The sequence below is a fragment of the Accipiter gentilis genome, chromosome 28, assembly GCF_929443795.1.
Source record: "Accipiter gentilis chromosome 28, bAccGen1.1, whole genome shotgun sequence".
In the NCBI taxonomy this organism is placed as follows: Eukaryota; Metazoa; Chordata; class Aves; order Accipitriformes; family Accipitridae; genus Astur; species Astur gentilis.
The window spans coordinates 5,830,246-5,852,740 of NC_064907.1; the positions used below are offsets into that span (position 1 = coordinate 5,830,246).

General features: G+C 40.6%; 1 protein-coding gene across 5 annotated transcripts in view; it reads left to right on the forward strand.

Annotated features, from left to right (window-relative positions):
- The window catches only part of SMYD3 (SET and MYND domain containing 3), a 442,190-nt gene that overhangs the window by 134,952 nt on the left and 284,743 nt on the right, over positions 1–22,495 (forward strand). The window contains exon 1 of one of the 5 annotated variants that reach the window (XM_049830861.1): positions 10,820–10,978. The exons of the other annotated variants lie outside the window; for them this stretch is intronic. Within the exon in view, the coding sequence (XP_049686818.1) occupies positions 10,955–10,978 (24 nt within the window). The 5' untranslated portion in view covers positions 10,820–10,954. Of the gene's footprint in view, positions 1–10,819; positions 10,979–22,495 lie in introns of those variants that run through there. 5 annotated transcript variants of the gene reach the window in all.

Sequence of the window (22,495 nt, forward strand, 5' to 3'; positions counted from 1 at the left end):
GCAGTGTATGTGAAGGAGCTGCGAAATGTCAGCTCTTTTAGGCTGGCAGTACTCTGTGATGTATTGGCTTTGAGAAGAACCCAGCTTAGAACAACTTTCAGTAGGACAATGAGATGCTGTATTTCAGAAGTGTCGATGCACAGCTGCAAAATTAAGCCACCCCATGAATTTTGTTCTGTTGTCTGGGAGCTCAGCTTTCAGCTGAAAAAAAAGCTTAAAAGTTTTTAAAAAAAAATTTAAAAAAAGTTTGTTTTTTGAGAATTAGGTCCTACACTGCTCTGTGTTTCATCTATTGTATTTTGGGTCTCTTCCAGGTCACTTCAGTAAGAGGCAGCATGCCCCTCTGTCCAGCCAGAGCACTGATATGGTCATTCTGCTGACATTCCCTCAGAGGGACAATTTTTATATTTCTCTTGTTTTACCCAGCCTCTAAGTTTCCTGTAACTTGCTGAAATGTGATGTCTTCCAGACTGCTGTTCTGTTGTCAAATTAAGCTAAATTTTGCCAGAAAGTTTGGGAGTTACTTGGAGGAGATCTGATACAATCTGTGATTGTACAAGCCTGCTTTTGCATATCCTCTGACTAAAAAGACACCCCAACCCCCAAGAAAAAGAACCCCTTAATTTTTCTACAGAGGCAATTTAAATGTCCCTGTGTGTTTGATCTGAGTGTATGGATTCAGCAATCAAAGAATTACTGTACCTAGCAGTATCTATATCACTAATATGCTGGTATTCTGCAGTGGATTCTTCTCCTCAGCAGAGCTAATTTTGCTGTATTATATCGAGTTCCTGGAAAATCCCTGAAAGGTGACTGAAATTTTAAATCTCAAATTGCATCGTAATTCCTTCCTTGTGAGACAGTCAGAAAATCCATTCTGCAAAGCTAGATTCTATCTCCTTTCTGTAGATAACAGGAAAAATAATTTTTAGTGTGTAATCACAGTCCTCTTAAAGGCTGGCTGAATTAGCAATTCTGACAATCTTAAGTAGTATGCTTCCTCAACCCCTGTATTTACAAATTATTTACTTATTCAAGGCTTGCCTACCTGAGTCAAAACCAGCTCATCTGTCCTCAAAGAGAAAAGGATTAACAGACTCTGAAATCTCCTTTTAATATCAATTCTGTTGTTGTATGGAACCAATTACTATTTTCCTGCTTTTAATCAAGGTTGAGTTATTTCGGATATTATTTGATATGAGAAAGAAACTGAAAGCTCTTAAAAATAGTAGCAATAAAGGTAAGTTCTCATTATAAGTTGCACTCAAAAATTTAAATTAAAGTCATGTAAGTTAGCGTGCCTCAAGTGAGACTCTGTGTCATTAATATTAATCTCCGGACTCTAATGAGGACACTAAGCTACTACGTAATGCTACAAGGGCACAGGTGTGACAGTCTCAGAGAAGGTGAAAGCCCTAAATCCCACAGGCTATTAAACTATAAATTGCACTACCTAATTATTAGGCAATTTCTTGCCTGGTTATTGAAAGGGATGAGGTTTTTAGTGTTTATCTGTGAAAAAGAAATGCCCACAGAAGACAATTTATCATATATGGAATGACATATCACTGAATTTCCCTGTAACAGAAAAATGTGCTGGAGAGGAGTCAGTGATCCCACTGTTTTATCAATATACTAATTCATACCCTAGGCAGAAGAATTCCATGGAAAGCCATCATTTCTTCTTTTTAGTTCCATGGATTCATGATCTCCTGGGCTGCTCTGTTTGTGTCACAGTGATGCTGAGTTGGCAATGTAAAAACTCCACTGCTCTGAGTTGCAAGCCATTGAAATGAAAGGCATCAATTACAAGCACTTTGGTAGGGGGCACCCATGCCAACGAAATTACAGGAGAAAGCAGATGCTTATGTTTGGGAAAAAAAGGGATATATTTGGAGTTTACAAACAGTAAACTGTTTTTAGCTAAGATTTTCTTTTCCAAGCAGCTTTTTGGGGGTTTTCTCTCTTTCCATCGCTGGGTATCAAGGTGTAAAGAAAACGAAAGGTTTGAAGCTTAGGTGTGTTCTCCACGGCTCAAGCGTCCATCAGTTGGTCTGTGATTGACGCTCAGTAAATAGTGTGGTTTAATCTCAGGAAGGAAAACTCAGTTCACAGTTTCCCTGCTGTGCTCAGGCTTGAAGGGATAAAAGAGAAAAGAGAATCTATGGTTGCTTTCCTGGGCAATGTCAATGACAGCAGCCTGGGTGCATGCAGGAAGCATATTTAATCTGTTTGTGCTCCTAGACTTTACAGTGATGGATTCCATATAAATAAATAAAGACTCAGGAGATTTAGTAAGGTGCCATAGGAAGGCGATCACAATTTGTCTTTACTAGAAGCCTTGTGGTAGAAACATCCATAAACTGTATACTAATACGTTGTCCACTCCCCCCTGAAATTAAATAAAAATTAAAGGAGGGAAAAAACCTTTTTAGGTGTAAATGTCCTTTCATTATTCTGCCTGCTAGTGTAGCTGTTGTGTTAATTGATAGTTCTTAATGAGTCCTCTGGTGTTGGAACAGAATTGAGGTGGGAATGTGCTGTGTATGTTAAACCCACAAGTAAAATATGTTTCGGTTGTCTTGAACAGAGAATTATTTACATGGTGAACTGTACAGATGGCTTGTAAAGGAAAATTACTCTTCCTTCCTGAAAAACCACTTGATAAATCACAAGCTTCACTTTATTTTTGCTTCTCTGTTAATGTCTAGAAAATCCAAAAGTTATGCAAATGTGTAGTACTCCAATCACACTAAACACCTGGAAAAACATAATAAGTACTCTTAACAGATTACCTTAATATGCACTTTTTTTTAGTCCTAACATTTGTTGAAAAACTCATTAAGTCCTAGGCAATGTTTTTTAATTGGAAATGAGAAGTTTTCTATGTATTATTATGCAGTTAATGAATGTTACATCTTTTGTAATTGACAGAACCAACCTTTTTGAGTGGTTTGCTAAATGCAACTTATTAATCTGTTGCTTGTTACTTTTTCCTGTAATAGGCAATGGTAACACACAAAAAAGTCAATCCATAGGTTTTTGCTACTTAAGGCTGGGCTGGAGTTTGATTTACAAGTGGTGAACTGACTGGACTTCCAGGTGGGACAAAGATCTAGGTTCTAGCTCCTGGTTGTTAGTGGTCACCAGTAATGCTGTGGACTGCCTTGGAGTCTGGAGGTGTTGCCATGTTGCTGTTGGGGACGCACGACACAACTGGTACCCGAATTACAAATTCCTGCTGTGATTCTCTATGGGAATGCAGCACGTTTGGCTGTCTCTCCTGCAAAATTCAGTGTAGCTCTGCCCTCCTGCCATGCCTCGCTCCAGGGTAGCCAAACTTTTAAACATGCGTTTGAAACATGGCAGTTGTGACACTGTTGTGTTTCTGCCCTGCAGTCCTCGGGTGTTTCAAGGAAAAAGTGATCCTCACTTGGCCCGCTGTGCTGGAGTTCAGTGGTACCATGACACTGCCTTACTTCCATGAAGACAGTTGTAGGATAAGGTCTTGTTTCTCTGAGGTGTGGAGAGCAACTGAAGTAAAATATAGTGCATCGTTAGTTCATCAGGATTGGTTTTTTATGTATGCTGGATTTCTGTAATCTCAAAGAGAATCTGTTATTAGCATGTCAGCTATGGCTACCTCCTCTGTCCTTATTTTGCTGTAATTGTTTGGCTGATTTTAGCCAGATTTGTTAGGAACACAAAGCTTTTCTTAGTCTCTCCATGTTTCTGCCTCCTTCTCTAGGAGTGTTTTAAACCCATCAGTGAGTTCTGAATGACTTTGCCAGGAAGATGGACGTGTCACAGTTATCATATTTGCATGAGCTTCTTCAGTAGTGATAGCTTGGCTGGGGGGTGTGCTCAATGGCAGAAAAGGCTGTGGTGTGGACTGCCTATAACACCAGAGGTGCCAGTGAACCCATGTGAGCGAGGGTTCAGAACCAGGCTTTGTACCGTCAGCCAGCCAGGGAGTGCCTTGGGTTTTCTGGCCTCTGAGAGGTGGGACAAACCTCATGGATGGGTCATCTCCTTGTTCAGTCCAGCCAGTCTGTATATGAGCAATACCTTCATTCACATGAGTCTTCCTCATGAAATCAAGATCTGCTGCAGTAAACCCAGTGGTTTAACTGCAGGAGATCTTTATTTCATGACGTGATGAATCTTTATTGAGGCTGTGATGACCTTTATTTCATGATGTGAAACCACCAGTGGCTTAACTGGTGGTCTTGTCCTTCGCCATTCTGAAGTGGGAGTAAACTGGAGGAGGTCTAGACATGATAGGTCTTACTGTGTCTGTTACCTGCCTCTCACCCATCCCTGCTTGTCCCTTGCTCAGAGGGCCTGCATGACTTTGGTGATCCCTGTGAAAACAGCAAATGTGGGCTTGTTCTACACCTTGCATTCCTATCCTTTCATTGCCACTGAAGTCCAACAAAGTTTTGGTATCTAAAGGTACATGCTCTAAAACAGAAAACAGCACCAAATCTGATGATTACTTGTTGAAATTTATTTATTTTTCTTCAGTAAATATTTCCTCTTAATGACTTTGTAAAGAGCTTGCTGTTTGCATTTGGGGGGAAAAAAGGAAGAATGAATCCTCAAGAGAACAATATCAGATTGTTTGCTGGGGAAAAAAGCTTTAATGTTTGTTAATTGCATGCTTTAGAGTCTTCTCATCTTAGCATAGCTGGTTAAAGACAAGTCATTCTCTTTAAGCATTGCAGGAAAAATATCATGTGGTTTTACTTCCTTTTCTTAAGAATAAAAAACAAACCAAACAAAAAAAACCACCAAAAACCCACCCCTTTTACTGAGAATGAGGCAGTGCCACATCAAGAGAAGGTAGGTTATGACGTAATGTTAAAATTTGAAAATAACAGTCCAAAAAATGTTGTGCCTGTACTTACCTTTGAGTACGGCTGACTAGCGAGTATACGAACTGTTAGCAAAATGTTAATAAAATGTCAGTAGTTTATATTTCGTGTTGTAGGTCAAGATGCTGTGCATGCATGCCTATTGCGCAGTGAGCTGCGTGGTTTTGTGCAGGGTGTTAACTCGGGGCCCAGGAGCTGGACAGCCAGTTGATGCAACACTGTGTCTGAGCAGGGTGGCTATGCCCTGGAGCTGAGCAGCTCAGACATGGTGCTGCCAGGTTGGCACTGTTCACATAGAAATCTCTACTACATGTTTTAGTGTGCATGACTGAAGGAGAAGGTGGAGAGAGCGGGTTTGCAGATAATACAGAACTGGGAGGAATGGCTGATAGATCAGATAGTTGTGCTGCCATTCAGAGGGACCATGATAGGCTGGAGAAATTAGCCAGCAGGAATTGCATAAAGTTCGACACAGGCAAATGCATAATCCAGTCCTTGGGGATGAAAAACCTCAAGCACCAGTATATGCTGGGGACTGATTAGCTGGAAAGCAGTCCTGCAGAAACGGACCTTGAGATCCTGGTGGACAGCAAACTGACCATGAACCACCAATGCACCCTCATGGCAAAGGGGGCCAATGGCATCTTGGCCTTCATTAGGAAGAGCGTTGCTGACAGTTTGCAGGAGGTAATCCTTCCTCCCTATGCAGCACTGGTGAGGCCACATCTGCAGTACTTTGCCCAGGTCTGGGCTCCCCCGTCAATGAAGGATATGGACTTACTGGACTGGGTCCAGTGTAGGGCCACAAAGATAATTAAGGGACTTGAGCATCAGTCAGAGGAGGAGAGGCTGACAGAGCTGGTATTGTCTGGAGACAGAGCCTGGAGAAAAGAAGGCTCGGGGGAGATCTTATCAATGTGTATAAATACCTGATGGGAGGGGATGAAGAAGAGGAAGCTATACTCTTCTCAGCCGTGCCCACTGACAGTACAAGAGGCAATTGCCACAAATGAAAAAAACTATGAAATTCCATCTGACCAGAAGAAGAAACTTTTTCACTGTGAGGGTGATCATATATGGGAGGAGATTGCCTGTAGATGTTGTGAAGTCTCCATCTGTGGAGATATTCAAAGCCTGATGGGGCATGGTCCTGGGCAAGCTGCTGTTAGGCGACCCTGTCTGAGCAGGGGGAGATCGACTAGAAGATCTCTAGCGGTCCTTTCCAACTTCAATGTTTCTGTGAATTACATTGAAATTCACCGTATGCGGAAGATGTCGAAAAGTCCATATAGTGTGGTATAGGTAATTGTTTAGGAGGTAAGCAGCTGGTTTTCAGCACTTTTTCAGGCTTTCTGAGACCTGGGGGGCTTGAATCAAGTTAAGCTCTGAGAAAGGATACTTGCTATGAACTGTTCTGCATATGACACATCACCAAATTCATACCAGAGTCCTCCCAGTGGTGTGTTGCAGGCTCCATACAATTTTGTCTAGGCTGGTTGGGTTTCTTAAGAATGAGAAGCTCAAGTTTTCCCATGGTTGTGCAGATTGGTCTGAGCTTAGTCTTCTAGATAATGTCAGACAGCTGAAATTAAAGGTCTGTGCACAGCAAATGGTCAGAGAGCACATCTCCTTTGGTTTTTTTTGACCCATACCTATAAATTCCCCAAATGAGTCTTTGGGAAGGTCAGTCTGAGACCTGGATCGACTTGAATCTTCCTTCAAATGGTGGATGATATGCTTAATTATTAAAGAGCTATATAAGTAGTGATTTCAGAGAAGTTAGTTCTGTACACATAAGCTTGTTTGTCTCTTTTCCAAGATGATTGGTGGTATTATGATACTGTACTGGTTTGGGCTAGGATGGGATTAAACCAGAACAGATACATGCTCTACTTGCCCAAATCGGTTTATTTGAGTTTTGTTTATTTTTCTTCTGATGCATAGTTAATTACCAGCAGAACAACATTCTGTATTAGAAGCTTATATCAACCTGAATTTTTGTCCTGTTTTGGTTTTCAGTCATCTTCTTAATGTTATCTTCTGCAGTTGTTATAATGAAAACACAGTACCTTCTGTCCTGTCTTAAAAAACATCCTCCTAGTGAAAGATTTGGTGCAGAATGCTCTTTCTACAGATTTATATCACTGTGCATACTACTAAACAAATATTTACCTTACAATGAGGTTCATTTTGAGAGCTGCTAAACACATATTGTTTTGCAGGCTATATGCAGCATTCAGTAATGGAGGGAAATGTAATTTCTAAGTACTAAAATGCATACCAGCATATACAAACCAATAACCAGCACAGTATGATTTGAAGAAATGACTTCCCCCTATACAGTGCATGTTCTTAAAAGAGAGCAACCACTGCTTTCTAGCTCATTGTAATTCACACTGCGTCCAGCACTACTGGAAAACTAATGAAAATGCTGGGAGTACAAGGCTTTATTTTACTGTTGAGAATTCTCAGTGGTTACAATATTATGTTGTGCCTAATTCTCCTGGTATCACATTTTTTTAACAGTGATTTTTATTTTCAGCCCAGTGATCCATTTCATGCATTAACCCCCTAACTACTGAATGTACCATGTAGCACAAAGGAGCTTTCAAAGCAAAATGCTTTTACTAGATCAATTGTAAATAGGAAAAATCTTCTCAATCAGGTAGAAATCTTATATGCATAGGCTCACTGGCATGGAAATCTGCGAAGCAGAGGCTTTTAAGTCCACCTCCAAGAAGATCAAAGTGCAGGGATAGAAGAAGGAGGTGCTGGTTTTATTTTTTCATCCAAGACTGCGTGATATGAAGCAATGCAACTGTTGCCATAGTAGTTATATTGAATTGACTAAAAGCCAGTTAATACCACTGTACACCCCACCCAGTAAACAAACAAACCAGAATGATTAAACATTTCTCAAAAACATTGATTTTGTTTTCCCTCCTATAATAGGGAATTATAGGAACTGATTTTAGAACTCTCTTTAAAAAAAATATAATTGTCAGCAGTGAAAAGTCAGTGAATATTTTTGGGATTTGGGGTCTATTGTGTTTCAGATATAACTCATGTTTTTTCTAAAAATTGTCATTCATGAAGCACCTTCAGTTGTCAACTGCGTGATAAAAGACTCATTTCCTCAGTTAACTGGGAGAGTGTTAAAATGTGGAAGATGTTATCACTAAAATATTATAAATGGTATCTTTGCACATCTGTTTAAGTTTCGGAGGAATTTACTTTCACCTTTGCCTTGTTACTCCAGAGTAATTTATAATGCATCTGAAGAATTGCCTTATCTCCCTCTCTACTGCACCCAACATAGGCATACTTGCAGGGACTGAGAGACCAGGAAACACCACATGTCCCGGTCTCTGCTCCTCAGTGTCTAATTTTAGGGAGTCATCTAGGAGGGTGTGGGAATGAAATAAAAGAAAAATAACTTTTGGTTGCATTAGTGTTCATATTTGCATGGTTCAGGAGTTCTGTTAAAGGTATACGGTGGAGTCAGTATCTGAAGCATTGCTACGCTATTGAAAAAAGCCATTAAAATATACAAGAAACCTGAATTCTTGTGATCAGAGCAGCCAGACACAAAGTGCAGAGGCCCATCCATGTTAAGATTTCTTTGAAACATTGCCCTTTTGCTGCACAGTAGGTGAGGGATGACAGCCTTATTACAGAGCCCTTCTTTTACTTCAGAGGTTCTTTATTTCCTCTTGTTGCAGCACTTGAAAACTTTGAGTAACATGTTAGGGGCTAGATGCTGCAGTGTGAGCCTAAGCATCCACTGCCACTGGAGATGGTGTTGTGTGTCCCACCTGGCCTCCAGTTGCTGGTTTCTGTCAGGTCCTGTGTCCGTGTCCTGTCTGCTCAGCCTCCGAGGTTGTTTTAGATGCACAGAGCACCTCATGTGGCTCTCAAATTAGTTAACTAATCTTGCTTCAGGCAACTAATATCCTCACTAATGTGATTTGCTCTTTCAACTTTTCCAGAGAGGCAGGTGTACTTGGAGGGGCTTTATTTTATTTGAAGGGGTTTCATGTGTTTATATTGTGCTGTGGTTTTAGAGGGGAAGGCAAATTGGATGAGTGTTTCTTGCCCACTGTAGGCAGGGATACTGATGTTGCTCATAAATTTGTCAAGGAGCTCTCTCCCTCATAGCTGTATTGCACAGACAGGCTCCTCTGTTAGTGCTGAAGGCTTGGCGATGTCAGGATGCTTGACCATGGCCTTCATTTCTGGAGAGTAGGTGATACCTTCCATGGCTAGAACCTGTGCCCTTGACTGTCCCAAATGTCCAAGTTGAAAATGGATGACTAATTAACTTTTTAAAAATGAGCACTCCAGCAAACCCCTTCCTAACCTATTAGGTGTCTGAGAAATCACAGGTATTCTCTGTTTTGGCAATGAAGTTATGCAGATATTAAAACCTGCTGGCTTTGTGACAGAACTAAGTATCTTACATCTGCAGCAACAAGCCGAGATCCCTGCCTGCAGTTGTCTCCGAGACCTTGAATTTCATTTGATGCTTTAAAGAGAGCAGGCTTTAAAAACAGATTTCTTGTGTTAGAAGCTTAGAATCCACCAAGATGAGAAACAATAAATAAAAGAAATAACAATATTACTTGAAGTGGGCCTGAGAGAAGGGGAACAGCTGAAGATACTTGTGACCCATCCTGTCCTTTGGAGAATGCAGGGAGACACGGCACTGGTCAGTGTGTTAAAGGGTGATAGCAAAGCCCTAGAAAGCGAACTGTTGCTCCTTGAGGTACACCTGAGAGTGCAGATTTGAAAATATAACAAATAAGCAAAGGACCTCACTATCATTGGCGAACTGGGGAACAAAACGTCAGGGATTTAGAGAGAAAAGAGAATAGGCCAGTGAGCGCCTTGGCAGTTAAGGAGCTTGTGTCTGAGTGAAGAGGAAAGGGGAAACCAAGGTGAGCCCAAAGAGACAGATGGCATGAGCACAGTGATGGGGCTAGGATCTTCTACAGCACCATGTGGGAATGGATAGGAGTAAGGAACAACTGCATTTGTCAAAGGCAAAGGAAGCTTGTTCTTGCAGCCTGAGTTTATACCTAACAAAGAAGTTTTTTGTTCCTGAAGTCTGCATGCACAGATAAGTTTTCTGCTGTGAAAGTATTTGAATATGCTTAAAAAAAGATCAACCTGAGTGTGTTTCCATTTCAGGTCAATTTATTTGAAGCAAATGTCTGGTAAATAATTTTTCCTTTCTTATTTTTTCTCTTCCCCTTTGTTAAAGAAGTCAAAGCTGTGGTTACTCAGATGTCCCCTTTCTCCAGGAGCTGGCGTTCTTCTGCACTCTCTGAAAGCACGTCAGAGTGCTGCAGTGTTCAGCTGCCTTTGACAAGGAGTGTCGGTTCTCCACATGTCCTCCCGCCTCATATAAAAATAAGGGGGTTTGCCCAAGTGCTTATTATCTGCAGTATACATTGAATAAAGCTTGAAGACTTCATGTAATGGTTAAATGTGAGCAATAAAATACATATAGGATATACCATTAGTTTTCCAGGTACTCCAGATGATTGCCTGAAATTAATCTTTTTTGTACAGCTTAGCAATCTCATGAGTGTATACATTTCATGTTTTGTCTTTACTAACCATAATTTTCAATTTTACAATTTTTTTTCCTCTTACCACTTGTTTTCCAGTTAGGGAAGGCCTTTTTTTAGTGAGCAGGTACAATTCTTCTAAAATAATCAGATTTTTCGAAATATTTTATTTTTGTACCTTTTTAAAATAATTGTATGCTCCAGCGTTACAGCATATCTTCCTTTTGCAAAACATAGAACAGATTTTGACATGAGTAGTAAGGGATAGTATGGTGCTGTCTCATTTCTTCATCCTACTGCCATATAATCCACTAAGCAGCTTTCTTATTTACAGCATTGGCTGGATATGTTTATACTAGTGAGTTAGGTATTACAAAAACGGTAGTGGAAGAAACATCTGTTAGCTAAATTGTACTGACTTATCACTATCGATTAGCAAGTGCTTATCGTGATGTCTATTGACTACTTTTGTGGACTGGCATTTTTAAGGGATTATTTTATTTTATGGTATCCTCTGGCTATAAACTGGTAAGACAAAGCCTCCTGTACTTAAAATAAGCTCATCCATTATTTTTCATTGTCTTTTCTATTATAGCCATTACCTGAGATCATGTGGATATAGTAGAAACAATATTTATAGGAGACAGTTCAATCTCTTCTATTAAAAGGAAGTCTCCAGATTCTACCTCATGAGAAGGAAAGATTGTAGATCTTTTAATGAGATAAAAAGGGGAAAAAAAACCATGCTCCAAACAAACCATATGTGTTACAGAAACGACATCATACCTATTACTTCTTTAAGGAAAATTTGCACCCTTAATTTCCATAATACAAATGTAATTGGAGGAGCACCATTAACATCGGTGTTATGTTGGGCTGATACAGGATCAGAACTGTACACAAAAGTTTAGCCTTCAAGTGAGTAAGTAGTGATGGTGGTGATGTGGCATATATATATTATTGAAGGGCTCTGTTTATATTCGTGGTTCAGATTATATTTTAAAGATCACGGAGTGTCTCTGTATGAAGAGCCCGTTCCCTGCCGCCCTTCAAGAATTTTCTTGGCTCTTTTTTTCTAGTACCTCACTAACTTTTACCAAGAGGGATTACGTGGTGGTGTCGTCTTCACCGTTAAACCTTACTAGATTCAATCCTCATATTCTGGCCTTGTGTTTGGAGAAAAAACCCAAACATTTAAATAAAAGTTAGATGTCTCATTCCTCTGTTTATTGGTGAGAGCTGTATTTTGGATGACAAAAAGCAGAGGAGATGCAAAGGGTTCCTTCATAAGAAGAGAACAGTAGGAGCAAGACTCTTGAGGATTGCCCCCATCTGTAGCTGTTGCAAAGAAAGCAGACCTTGCTAAACCCTGTGCATAGGTCAGAGATTTCTTGCAGCCTGAGAATTGTTAATGGGAATCCATTTTCCCCTCTAGAGAGAGTCAAAGCGGGAGTGAGCTGACCGGCCTTTAAATGAACACAGCTTTAAAAGGCATTGAAAGCCTTCTGCTATATAAATTAGAATTGCTGCTTACAGGATCACATTTTCACAGAGTATTTTTCTTATAAAAAATGCAAGGAGCCTAAAAGTGGCGCTTTTAGACAGTATTTAGAAAGATAATTAGGGTCTTAGAAAGAAAAAGAAATGCTGCTTCTTTCACACATGCACTTTAGCTTTGTGGTGTCTTTCTGCATTCACTGTTTGATTCATTGCAGGAGAGTATCATTTGTAGCAACTTTCTCTTCTTATGAGACAAAAAAAGGGAGAGAAAAAGCCAGGGCTTTTGGTTTGGGGTTTGTTTTGTTAACTAGTCTTGTAGGGATTGGCGCTCGGAAGATCTCGCGATGTACGGAAAGAGAAGGGTTAAGGGAGGCGGGATGACCGACAGGCAGTATATAAGGGCGTGACGCAGTTGAATAAACGCCATTTGCAGCATCCTCATATTGGTGTCAGTGCTCTGTGGCCCAGGGTATGGTGGACCCTGTGCCGAGTCCCACGGGGTGATCAGACGAATGTCTACATAGTCTGGAGAAAGAGTGTGCATTGGTGGGAACTTTAGACAATAATGGTAAAAGTTGAGATATCTGCGGCACCGATCTGTCTGCACTTATGTGAAATTCAGCTAATGGCAATGTAGTTCCTGATCACTGAATGAAGTACTTAAATTAGAAAAGACAACTTTTGCCACGAAAGATGGAAGATGAAATAGGTTTTGTCTCCTTTATAAAATATCGTTGTGTCATTAATTCAAAACTTTTATGTGATAGAGGAGCCTGTATATGTTCTACAGGAAAATCTTGCCAGTGCTTACCGGAAGCTCTCATAAACTCTCCGTATGGAGAAATTCTACCATAGTAACTTTCTCAGACCAAAGAGCTTAGAAGTATATGCTATCTTTTGATAGCATTGACAATCAGTACGCAATGACATCCAAGTTCTTCAGGTTTGTCTTTGATTTTACAGATGCTGGGATTTGGCAGAAAAAAGTTTTCCATTCAAATTTCAGCACAGTAGGCTAAAGGCTTCTTGCCATCCAGGGAGGTGAAATAGGGGACAGCAAAATGTTGGTACGCCAGCAGTGTTTCCCCTTGTCATTCAGGTTTCATTGTCCTGCGGTTCCGAAATTTCAGGCTGTTTGGCAATGTAATGCTGACATTTATCTGAATGAAACAAGATTATTTTTTTTTTCTTCTTCTTGTTCTTCTTCTTTTGCTTTTTCTGACTCTTTATTTTCTTATCTCTGTCTTTTTTTTTCTTTCTTTCTTTTTTTTCTTTTTTCTTCAGTGCTAGTAAGTGTAACAACTCCTGGAATAACATACTTTAGGGATTATGAAATGAAGTCTTGGAAGATTTCTGAGGTTTGAAAGACACTGAGATGTCCAGTAGACCAGAGAGACTTATAAACAGCTGGCTATAAAATATGGTAATAGCTGTTCATCCCAAACGTTATTGTTACCTCTCCAGAATTCTACAAGAGGACTTTCATGGTTGAGTGGCATTAGTCATTTAGAGTATGTGGTAAAATATTTTTGCTGTTGTGTTGGAGAAGCCTAACAAGTGAGGACTGAAGTTACTTCCACACATGCCTTGTGTGTCTGTACATAGATTTAGAGGATAATTCTCTTATGTAGGCCCTCATCTCAAAAGAGAGAAAACAGTTGCTGTGGGGCTGGAGCTTTGGTTTTTCTATAAGGGTGGACAGTCATATCTGAGATGGGATAAGCTGCTGGTGGAGCCATGGAGGGTTCTGCTCTGGTGAATGAGAGAAGCTCAAGCAGCATAACGAGAGGGACAAGGCACTTTGAATTGATTTCATGTTTGCAAAACAAATATTTCCAAACCCCACTGCAAATCGGAGATGATATAATATGTAAGACTTAACTTGAGAAAATTTAACTTTTTTCTTCAGCACCAAATTAATTTTGATGTTTATTTAATTTTTAGATTATTAGTGTCATGAAAGTAGTAGCAGCTCATGATGTGCTTGATGCTGTCATACAGTCTAAATACTCAGCTGAAATAGTCAAGTGATTGTGGTATCTTGTCATTCTGGGCTATCAGTGGAAGTCTGCTATCAGTGATGGTATGGATGACTATTGGTGTCCTAGTTTCAGCTGGGATAGAGTTAACTGTCTTCCTAGTAGCTGGTACAGTGCTGTGTTTTGAGTTCAGTATGTGAAGAATGTTGATAACACACTGATGTTTTCAGTCGTTGCTAAGTAGTGTTTAGACTAAAGTCAAGGATTTTTCAGCTTCTCGTGCCCAGCCAGCGAGAAAGCTGGAGGGGCACAAGAAGTTGACACAGCCAGGGCAGCTGACCCAAACTGGCCAACGGTGTATTCCATACCATGGGACGTCCCATCTAGTATAGGAACTGGGGGGTGGGGGTGGGGAATCGCCGCTCGGGGTCTAACTGGGTGTCGATCGGGGGGTGGTGAGCAATTGCACTGCACATCATTTGTAGATTTCCAATCCTTTCATTATTGCTGTTGTCATTTTATCAGTGTTATCATTACCATTATTAGTTTCTTCTTTTCTGTTCTATTAAATCATTCTTATCTCAACCCGCGGGTTTTGCTTCTTTTTCCCCCAATTTCCTCCCCCATCCCACGGGGTGGGGGGAGAGTGAGTGAGCGGCTGCGTGGTGCTTAGTTGCTGGCTGGGGTTAAACCATGACAGTTGGGAACACTCATGAGTGAGCGAAGTAAAATGTGTTTTTCAACAGACGTAAAATATTTTGATTTAAGAAAAAACACTTTGAGTGTTATTTTAAATTAGTCAATGATATTTAGCAAAAGCACAGTGCCTTGAAAGACATACTCAAGTAGAGAAATGTTTTAATGGAAATTTTACGGTCAGCTGTAGTAGCAGGTTTTGTTTGCAGGAAGGCTGTCATGGCAATTTATATACATATATATTTATATGTAGTGAGTATCTCTGACAGAATGGTGGAAATCAGCATGATAGGATAGGTTAACATAAGAAAAGCAATGCTAATGAATAATAACATGCATTATGCCATTAATGATAATTTCTCCCTTACAGCGTTGGAAAATAAGGGGGAGGTCACCAGAGAGAAAAGAGAACAAACGAATGAACAACAACAACAAAAAAAGTGAGCCCTCCTCTCTCCCTCCTCCTCAGGCATCCTACGCCTGAAATCCTTTCTCTTGTTAGGAAACTAATTATATGGAGGTTGCTAACCCAGTTCTCTTTCAAGTACTAAAATAATGGAGAATCTTTCTCAGTCCAGGTAGCAATTAATAGTCACCTAGTTGTAAGGCCAGCGCTATCCTGTTAGCAATCTGTTCAGGGAGCCCTTCTGCGTTGATTTGAATGGGAGCAATAGAAGAAGAGTTCCCATTAATTCCTGATGAATTTTTTTTAGTTCTTTGTCACATGCCTGATTTCCCCTATAGTACACTGCTTTTTCTCATGCCACCTATCTCTGTGCTGGCTACTGTTCATTTTGCTATCTGTTGTGTGAATTCATTAACAGAGCTCATGGTTCTGCGAGATGTATAGTTTTCCCTCCCTTTGCAGTCTGACTGACACCATCATTAATACCTCCACTCAAGTCTGGGGACTATGTTTGGGTGAAGTAGCCGTGAGCGAGAGGAACAGTCTGTCCTTCCTCTGTGAAGTGTCGAACGTTAACGTGCTTTTGGTACTTCATGTGATGGTAAATAGATAAGCTGCTTTAATAAATCAGTTTTAAAGTTTTAGCATGTAGTCAAATCACCACAGTCTAGAAGTCTGTTCCTCATTCTTAATGTTTTTGGAAAGCCAGAGGCTAATTAACTCCGCTCCTATTGGAAATAAGAAATCTCTGCAGCAGCTACCAAACATATCTTTAATTATTGCATGCTCTGAAATCAGAACTGTGTGTGGTTTATGAAGTCAGCTATTCTGCAGCAGCATCTATTTAAATTAGTTTATTGAAATGAAATTTTAAAACTTGGCACTGGAACGTATTGTTATGGTTGGCCTTGTTAATCATAAATGGCTAACTGACAGGTTCCAGTGTGTCCCTTCCCTTTCTCATTCCTTTCTTCTTTACTCATGGACTATAATTGGTTAGTAGGACGCTCATGCTGAGAAGGATCTTTACAGATCTCCAGGACTGGTCATGATGTGTCCATGTATGAACACACAATTTCATGTGCCTGAAATCAATGTCAGAATTTCCTCACTGCAAGCATGACCTGTTTGATAATGAAGTAAAACATTAGATGACTGTTACAGTATTTTTTTTTTTACCCAAGTGCAAGAAGAAGCTTTTGAATAAATTAAAATTAAGGCTTTTGTGGAATTTTTCTCTTCGTTCTGAGCAGACCAATTTGAACACTTGCATATTACTGAGAAGTCTGTGACTGAATCTGGGGTTTGTAGGAAAACAGGTAACAGAGGGAGAGACTATAGGTAAGGTCATGCATTCTCTAAAGTTGAAGAAAAGAAGTGGAGAAAAGGAAAGAGAATCATGTGGGGAAAAATAAACATAAAATTATTTTATAATCATGAAAATTATTTATTTCATGTGATTCAAATAATAGCAGGATTTGTCCTGTTCAGAAATACTTACAGTTTGCCTGAACTCTCTTTCCTTTTTACTCTACTATTATGTATTTTATGGAGATGACACTTGGTGATATTGACTGCTAGAGTATGCATGAAAGTCCTGGTAACATGAACAGTCCTTCAGAAATTTGTGGCTCAGCACCCGGCCTTTTCTGGGTCTGCTGTGGAACATCACGTGCTCCATTTTTCACTTTAGCATCACTCCATTTGGAGAAGGAATACAAAAAGAGGAGGGAAGTCTGTACTATGCTTGAGAAAGTCAAGTCTGTACTATGCTTGAGAAAGTCAACGTCATTGAAGAAGTGCTTGCAACAGTTTCTAAATTTTCTTTTCAGACAAAACTGGCTGATGTATTTAATTATTAACTTCTTTAATTATTTATGGATTTGGAACCAAATGTTCGTGTCTCTCTGTAAATGATTCTTCAGGAAATCAAAGCCTTCTCCATGAGGACCTTGAAACATGGACCACTTTATGGCAATGCTTTCTGTTGAAAGCCTGATTTAGATTGCTGTCTTGTTTTATCCTTATTATCACTGTTTTGTTTCATCCTGTGCAAACCAATAAGCCATAATTCTCGATGTGCATTTTTTGGGGCCTCTGGTGGTTTGCTTAAGAATTTTGGAAAATTGACAAAAACTTTGTGGGGCTTATACAGGGAGAAAGGGGAAGGCAGCAGGCAATTTTATCAGTACTAGGCTTGGCTGAGTGCTGTACGACTCTGTATACTTAGGTAAGCTCTTGTATGTGTAGTGTTATATTTGTCCATGGTGGACATAGATGTAAACTTGGTGACTTCTTTTTATCTCAGTTCGGCCTTGGGCTGTTCTGTAGGTGGGACCACGTTGCACCCTTACAGCAGCAATAGCAGTGGCAGGATGCAGAATCAATGTGTGCCATCAACAGGAGGCGGCCGCAGTGCATGGACAGTTTTCTGGTAGCTTATGTGAAATGCCCCATATTTCTTGTCCCAGTTTCTGTGTATGGGTAGCAGATAGTTAACAGAGGAATTATTAGTCACTGGCCATTCTGCTGTCAACCTAGAGGACATGGAAAGTGACCCACTTCCCACTTCTCTAGGTGACATCTCTTCTTGAAGAGTAGTGCTTATACTTTGTTCATTATTATAGATACATACAGGAGGACTTTAAAGGATGGTTACCCTACTCCTCCCATTAGTACTATGCTTATCTTAAAATACATAAATAAATAAACTCCCTTTATTCTTTAAGTTGGTTTGGTTCGCTCTAGTTATTCTTTGGGGGTTTAAAATGTGCAATTTTGCATATTCATATATACAGAATTATATACTTGTAGTGATTGAAGGCTTTTTTAATAGTGTGAAAAATTTTCATTTTAACTCTGCCATCCATAAAAATTGGTATAATTTACATTCAGTGTTGTCTTGTGTTTTTGGTGTTCTCTGTGTTTGTGTGGGCTTTGGGGATCGGCTTCATGCCACTACAATTGTTGGCAGGTATTCAAGCCTTAAAATAATTGCCCATCTGTGTAACTTCCAGTGAAAAATTAACCATTCAGAAAGAGTAGCTGTGACATAATGTGAAGTCTGATTTGACAACATGTAAGATAACAGAGGAAAGTGAGAGCTAACATAATAGACAGTCTATCAAGTAAGGTTGTTCATGCATCTCTGAATTCATGATTCATGGAAATGGTAAATTCAAGAATCCAGAGCCAAAAAAATCCAGGCAGAATTTAAAGAAAACTCTGAAGATCAAAGGAAGATGTAATCAAATGTTTCCTAGCAGAAAGAACCGTATAGGGAGGAATGCAAAATCAGGAGTGGCGGGGGTGGGGGTTGGAGGGGAAAGAAAAAGTAGTGTTTGAGAGAAAAAGTGTGCTTGCTATCTGTGGGCAGCCAAAGTTACATGAGAGTCAGCTTTCTGATAAACAACTAGTGTTTCTGATTAGTGATTAAGGGAAGGTAATCGCAGAAAATGCTCTTTCTCTGAACTCTTAACTCATTACTTTGATGAACGTAAATCGCTGATACAGGTTTCTTCTATAGCTACATGTTTGAATGTTACCCATTTGCTCTACTCCATTCAGAGTGAACTGAAGAAAAATAACTTGACGCTTGGTGGGGCCGTCAGTGCTGTGCGTGGCATCCACCTGCACTTGAAGCGGATAGACTAGACAGGAATATCTATCTTACAGAAACCAAAACCTTTTTACCATTAATGAATTTTTTCCCCCATATTATAACCTGATGTTTCTGCAGGGGCTGAGGTAAGACTGTCATTGGAGAAATTGGCATGGTTAAAGATAGAGCAGCAGGGTAAGGTGTGACCAGCTGTGTGTCCCTGCCTGCCTGCTGCTCTTACCCCACCACCGCCAGCCAGGTCCAGGGCGCAGGTTCTCTGTATTTGCTTCACGTTGCCTGGGTGGCTTAGCCTATATACGCCTCACAGCGGTTGTATGAGCAATCCTGGTTGACTTTGCACAGAAGTGGATGACAAAGTGCTTGTATGAGCTGTGTTTTTGGCAAGACCCTTATGTTAGCCCTTCTGACTGCTCTGCCTGTGGCTTTGTTGGTACTGAATGTGCAGCCATGCAGTTTTCTCAAGCCATAAAGCTTGGATGGCTTTTGGAGGTTAAACCCAGATACAGTAAGAGATGAGGAGGGAGACAGACCTCTTCCTATTGCAGAATAGCTAATAACCAACTGGTTATAGCAGAAACATCATTATTTGGAAGATATGGCCTGAAGTCCCAGAATTGAATCAAGCAGAGCAGGCTTTTATGTTTTGGTCTTTGAAGCCCTCACAGTATTTCCTAGCTCCATGTTATGGAGTACTTGGAGGTGGTTGAAAGACCCTTGGCAGCACCAGAAATTCCAGCTGTGTCAAAATCGGGCACTCTTGTTTCCACTGTACTTGAAAAATATGTTTTCCCAATCAGCTCTGCTATGCATCTCTAAAATGAAAGGGTGGGGCTTGAACTGTTGGGGTAGAGCTGTGTCTGTGTCTGTGATGGCTGGATAACCACAGCCTGCATATTTGCCCTTCTCACATCTGGGTCCTAATGGGAAATTCACTGGGAGCACAAGTGATATTGTTTTCTCTGTTTAGCAAATAACACAGGATAATTTGGGAAAGCGTGTTAGGAAAAAGATCTTCTAGTCTGTTAAATTGCCTTTCCAATGAACTTTCCTGTAGTATTAATGTTTTGGATTCAGTCCTGTTGCAGAAATGCTTAGATATGAAACGTCTGCAATTTGTGAATGATGCATTACTTTGTGCTTGTGTGTTTGTGGTATAGTCCCACACATGACTCGCATCCAAGGAGAGCATATGTTCACAAATAGTCAAAGAAAAAGAAGTTACTTGCCGGGTCAGTGACTGATCTTCAGATCTACAAATCCATATATATCCTGCCTCCTCTTGTGCTTTGATTAAATGCTCTATTACATTTGGGTCTCTGAAGGGGTGTGTGTTTAGATGTATATGTATATATACATATATTTGTGTATATATAAGAAATGTGTGCATATATGTGTGTGTGTATAGGCATATATATGTATCTTATATGTATATATAGGTGTATAAATGCATATGTACATACTAGCTCCAATACTCAGCTTTCATGGATTGAACCATTGCTAGTAAAACCTGTCATCTAGGACACGTGAAATGCATGAGGGAAAACAAAAATCCCAAAGATGTCCACTTATTAACTAAAAAGTAGCTTTATCTGTTTACTGATTTGTAAATTTACATATTTTTTCTAAACACCAAATCTCTGAATTTCAAACATCTTTTAATCTTTTTCTTCATTAAGAGTTTTTCTGAAGGTTAACCTGTTGCATTAAGTAAACAGTGTAAAATGTTGAAAAGAGTAAATGATGGAGAAACACATGAATACATCTTACAGAAGAGTCACCAGAGCTCTGGTAAGGCAGAAAGAAAGAGAAAGCACAGCTTCTCTTCAAAACATCATTGCGTTCCAGGTGCTTTGATCAGTGTGTCAATTCCAATGACAGCTTTAATATCTCGGCTGCATGCAGGATTTTGCAAGAGCAGCCCACAGTGAATATGTATATAGTGTATCAATTTAAATACTGCTACCTTATTTTCTCATTTCCATGTCCAGGAAGGTATGTTGTGGACAATAAAGATTACAGTGGAACAGTAATTATCAGTTACTGGTTCACTGTTGTTAAGATTGTAGATTCTTAATTTTTTTCCCCTCATTCCGTAATATGTACTGCATATTAAACCATCTGAAGTGTTGCACAAGTTTGACAGTAAAAGCCAAGCAAACTTGTAAATATGAGTTGTTGTGTCATTAATCAGTAATGATGTTTGACTGAGCAACTCAGACATTCCCTATGTGGCTAGAAGCAGTAGGCATCCTCATAGTGATCATGACCACAAGAGGCTTAGCTTGATATCAAATTTGCTTGCATTGACTTAGCAGAATTATTTTGAGAGTATATGGCTGCGTTTGCTTCTTTATTTATCTCTTGGGTACAAGAGTGGTGCTTCTCAGAAATTGTGGTTTGTTTCACCATCTATGAAATTACAAAAATGGGTTATTTTAAGAGGTCTACAGTAGCAAAGGTGTCACTGCAACACTGTAACTGCTGTGTTAATGGTGTTAACTGGATCAGCTGTTATTTGAGATATGTTAAACCTGTGTATGCAGTAAACAGTGCTGGTTTTAAACTTCTTAAATGTGCAAAAAGTATCGGGTGTTAACAAAACAAGCCACATTCCAATTTACCAGGAGGTCATGACCTAATTAGAGCAGTAATGTCGCACCACCAAAGAGTACTCACGAGCTTCCTTCCACTTGTACAAACAAAATCAATAAATCGGCTAGAAGCCTTCATTTCAGAACAAAGGGAGTATAATGTAAGTTCTTGGATGCTGGATTATATAATGCCACTGACAAGGCTTAAAGCCAAATAAAACCCTCTTGTAACATTGTGTTATGCTCCGAGCAACGTAACCTGCTAATTTAGCTATAAAACTGGGGGGGTTTCCTGGTGTATTTATCTCGAGTCCAGGTAAGGTGAGGAAACAACGTTCCATTTCATATCTAAAATAGCACATGTCGGCATATTTCTCTCTGCCTCATGAGCTTCAGATGGGGACTTCTGTGGATCATCCCTCTGAGGAGGAATTTCTGTGCAGAAAGGTTAATGGGGTGCCCCCCTCGCTCATATCTCACGAATCCGGTTGGTGCCAGGTTTCTCACCTGATTGGGGTTAAACATGAACCGTCTCCGACCTCTCGCTGTTACTGCCTTCCAGAAGCACTGCAGGTGCCGCGGTAAGTCTGGCACTGGGGCGCGGTGTGGTTCGGCCGCAGGGTGCTGCCCGGCATGGTGCTGCCCGGCACGGCCCTGCGCCCAGCCCTCGGCTGGTGGGGCTCCCCCGCACCCCGGGAGGCTGCAATGCCGTTTCTCCCTTGGCTTCCTCTGGAATTTTGCCTGAACCAGGCCTCTCCTCCAGCTTCAGAAACGGTGCTTCACCGTCCGAATTCTGCGTGTCCTCAGGGTGGGGTGCTGCAGTCTCCTGTGTTCACGTCTCTTGTGCCTCTGCCGGGGAGCACAGCTGGCGATGCACAAGCTTTGCATGGGTTTCCAAACACCTTTCTGGTGCAGTTAAGAGGTAAACACAAGATGTTATGGAATGGCTAGGGGTAAAAAACCCCCACCTTTCTAAGCACAGCGCCGTTCCTCTCACTCGCCAGTGTCGTGGGACACCATCTGTGCCGAGGAAGGCAGGTTATCTTCCTCCTCCTAAGGTGCTGAGGAACACCTTGGGTAGGAGGGCACCTGCCCTGCTGCCACGTTCCAGTCATTGCTGTTGCTCTGCTTAACCTGGAGGTGGTGGTTGCAGGTGCCAGACTGGTGAGTGGGCCACCGAGTGACAAACTTCTTCAATGCCCCATTTCTCTCTAGACAAGTCAGTCTGAGGTGAGGGCATCTGCTCCAGGG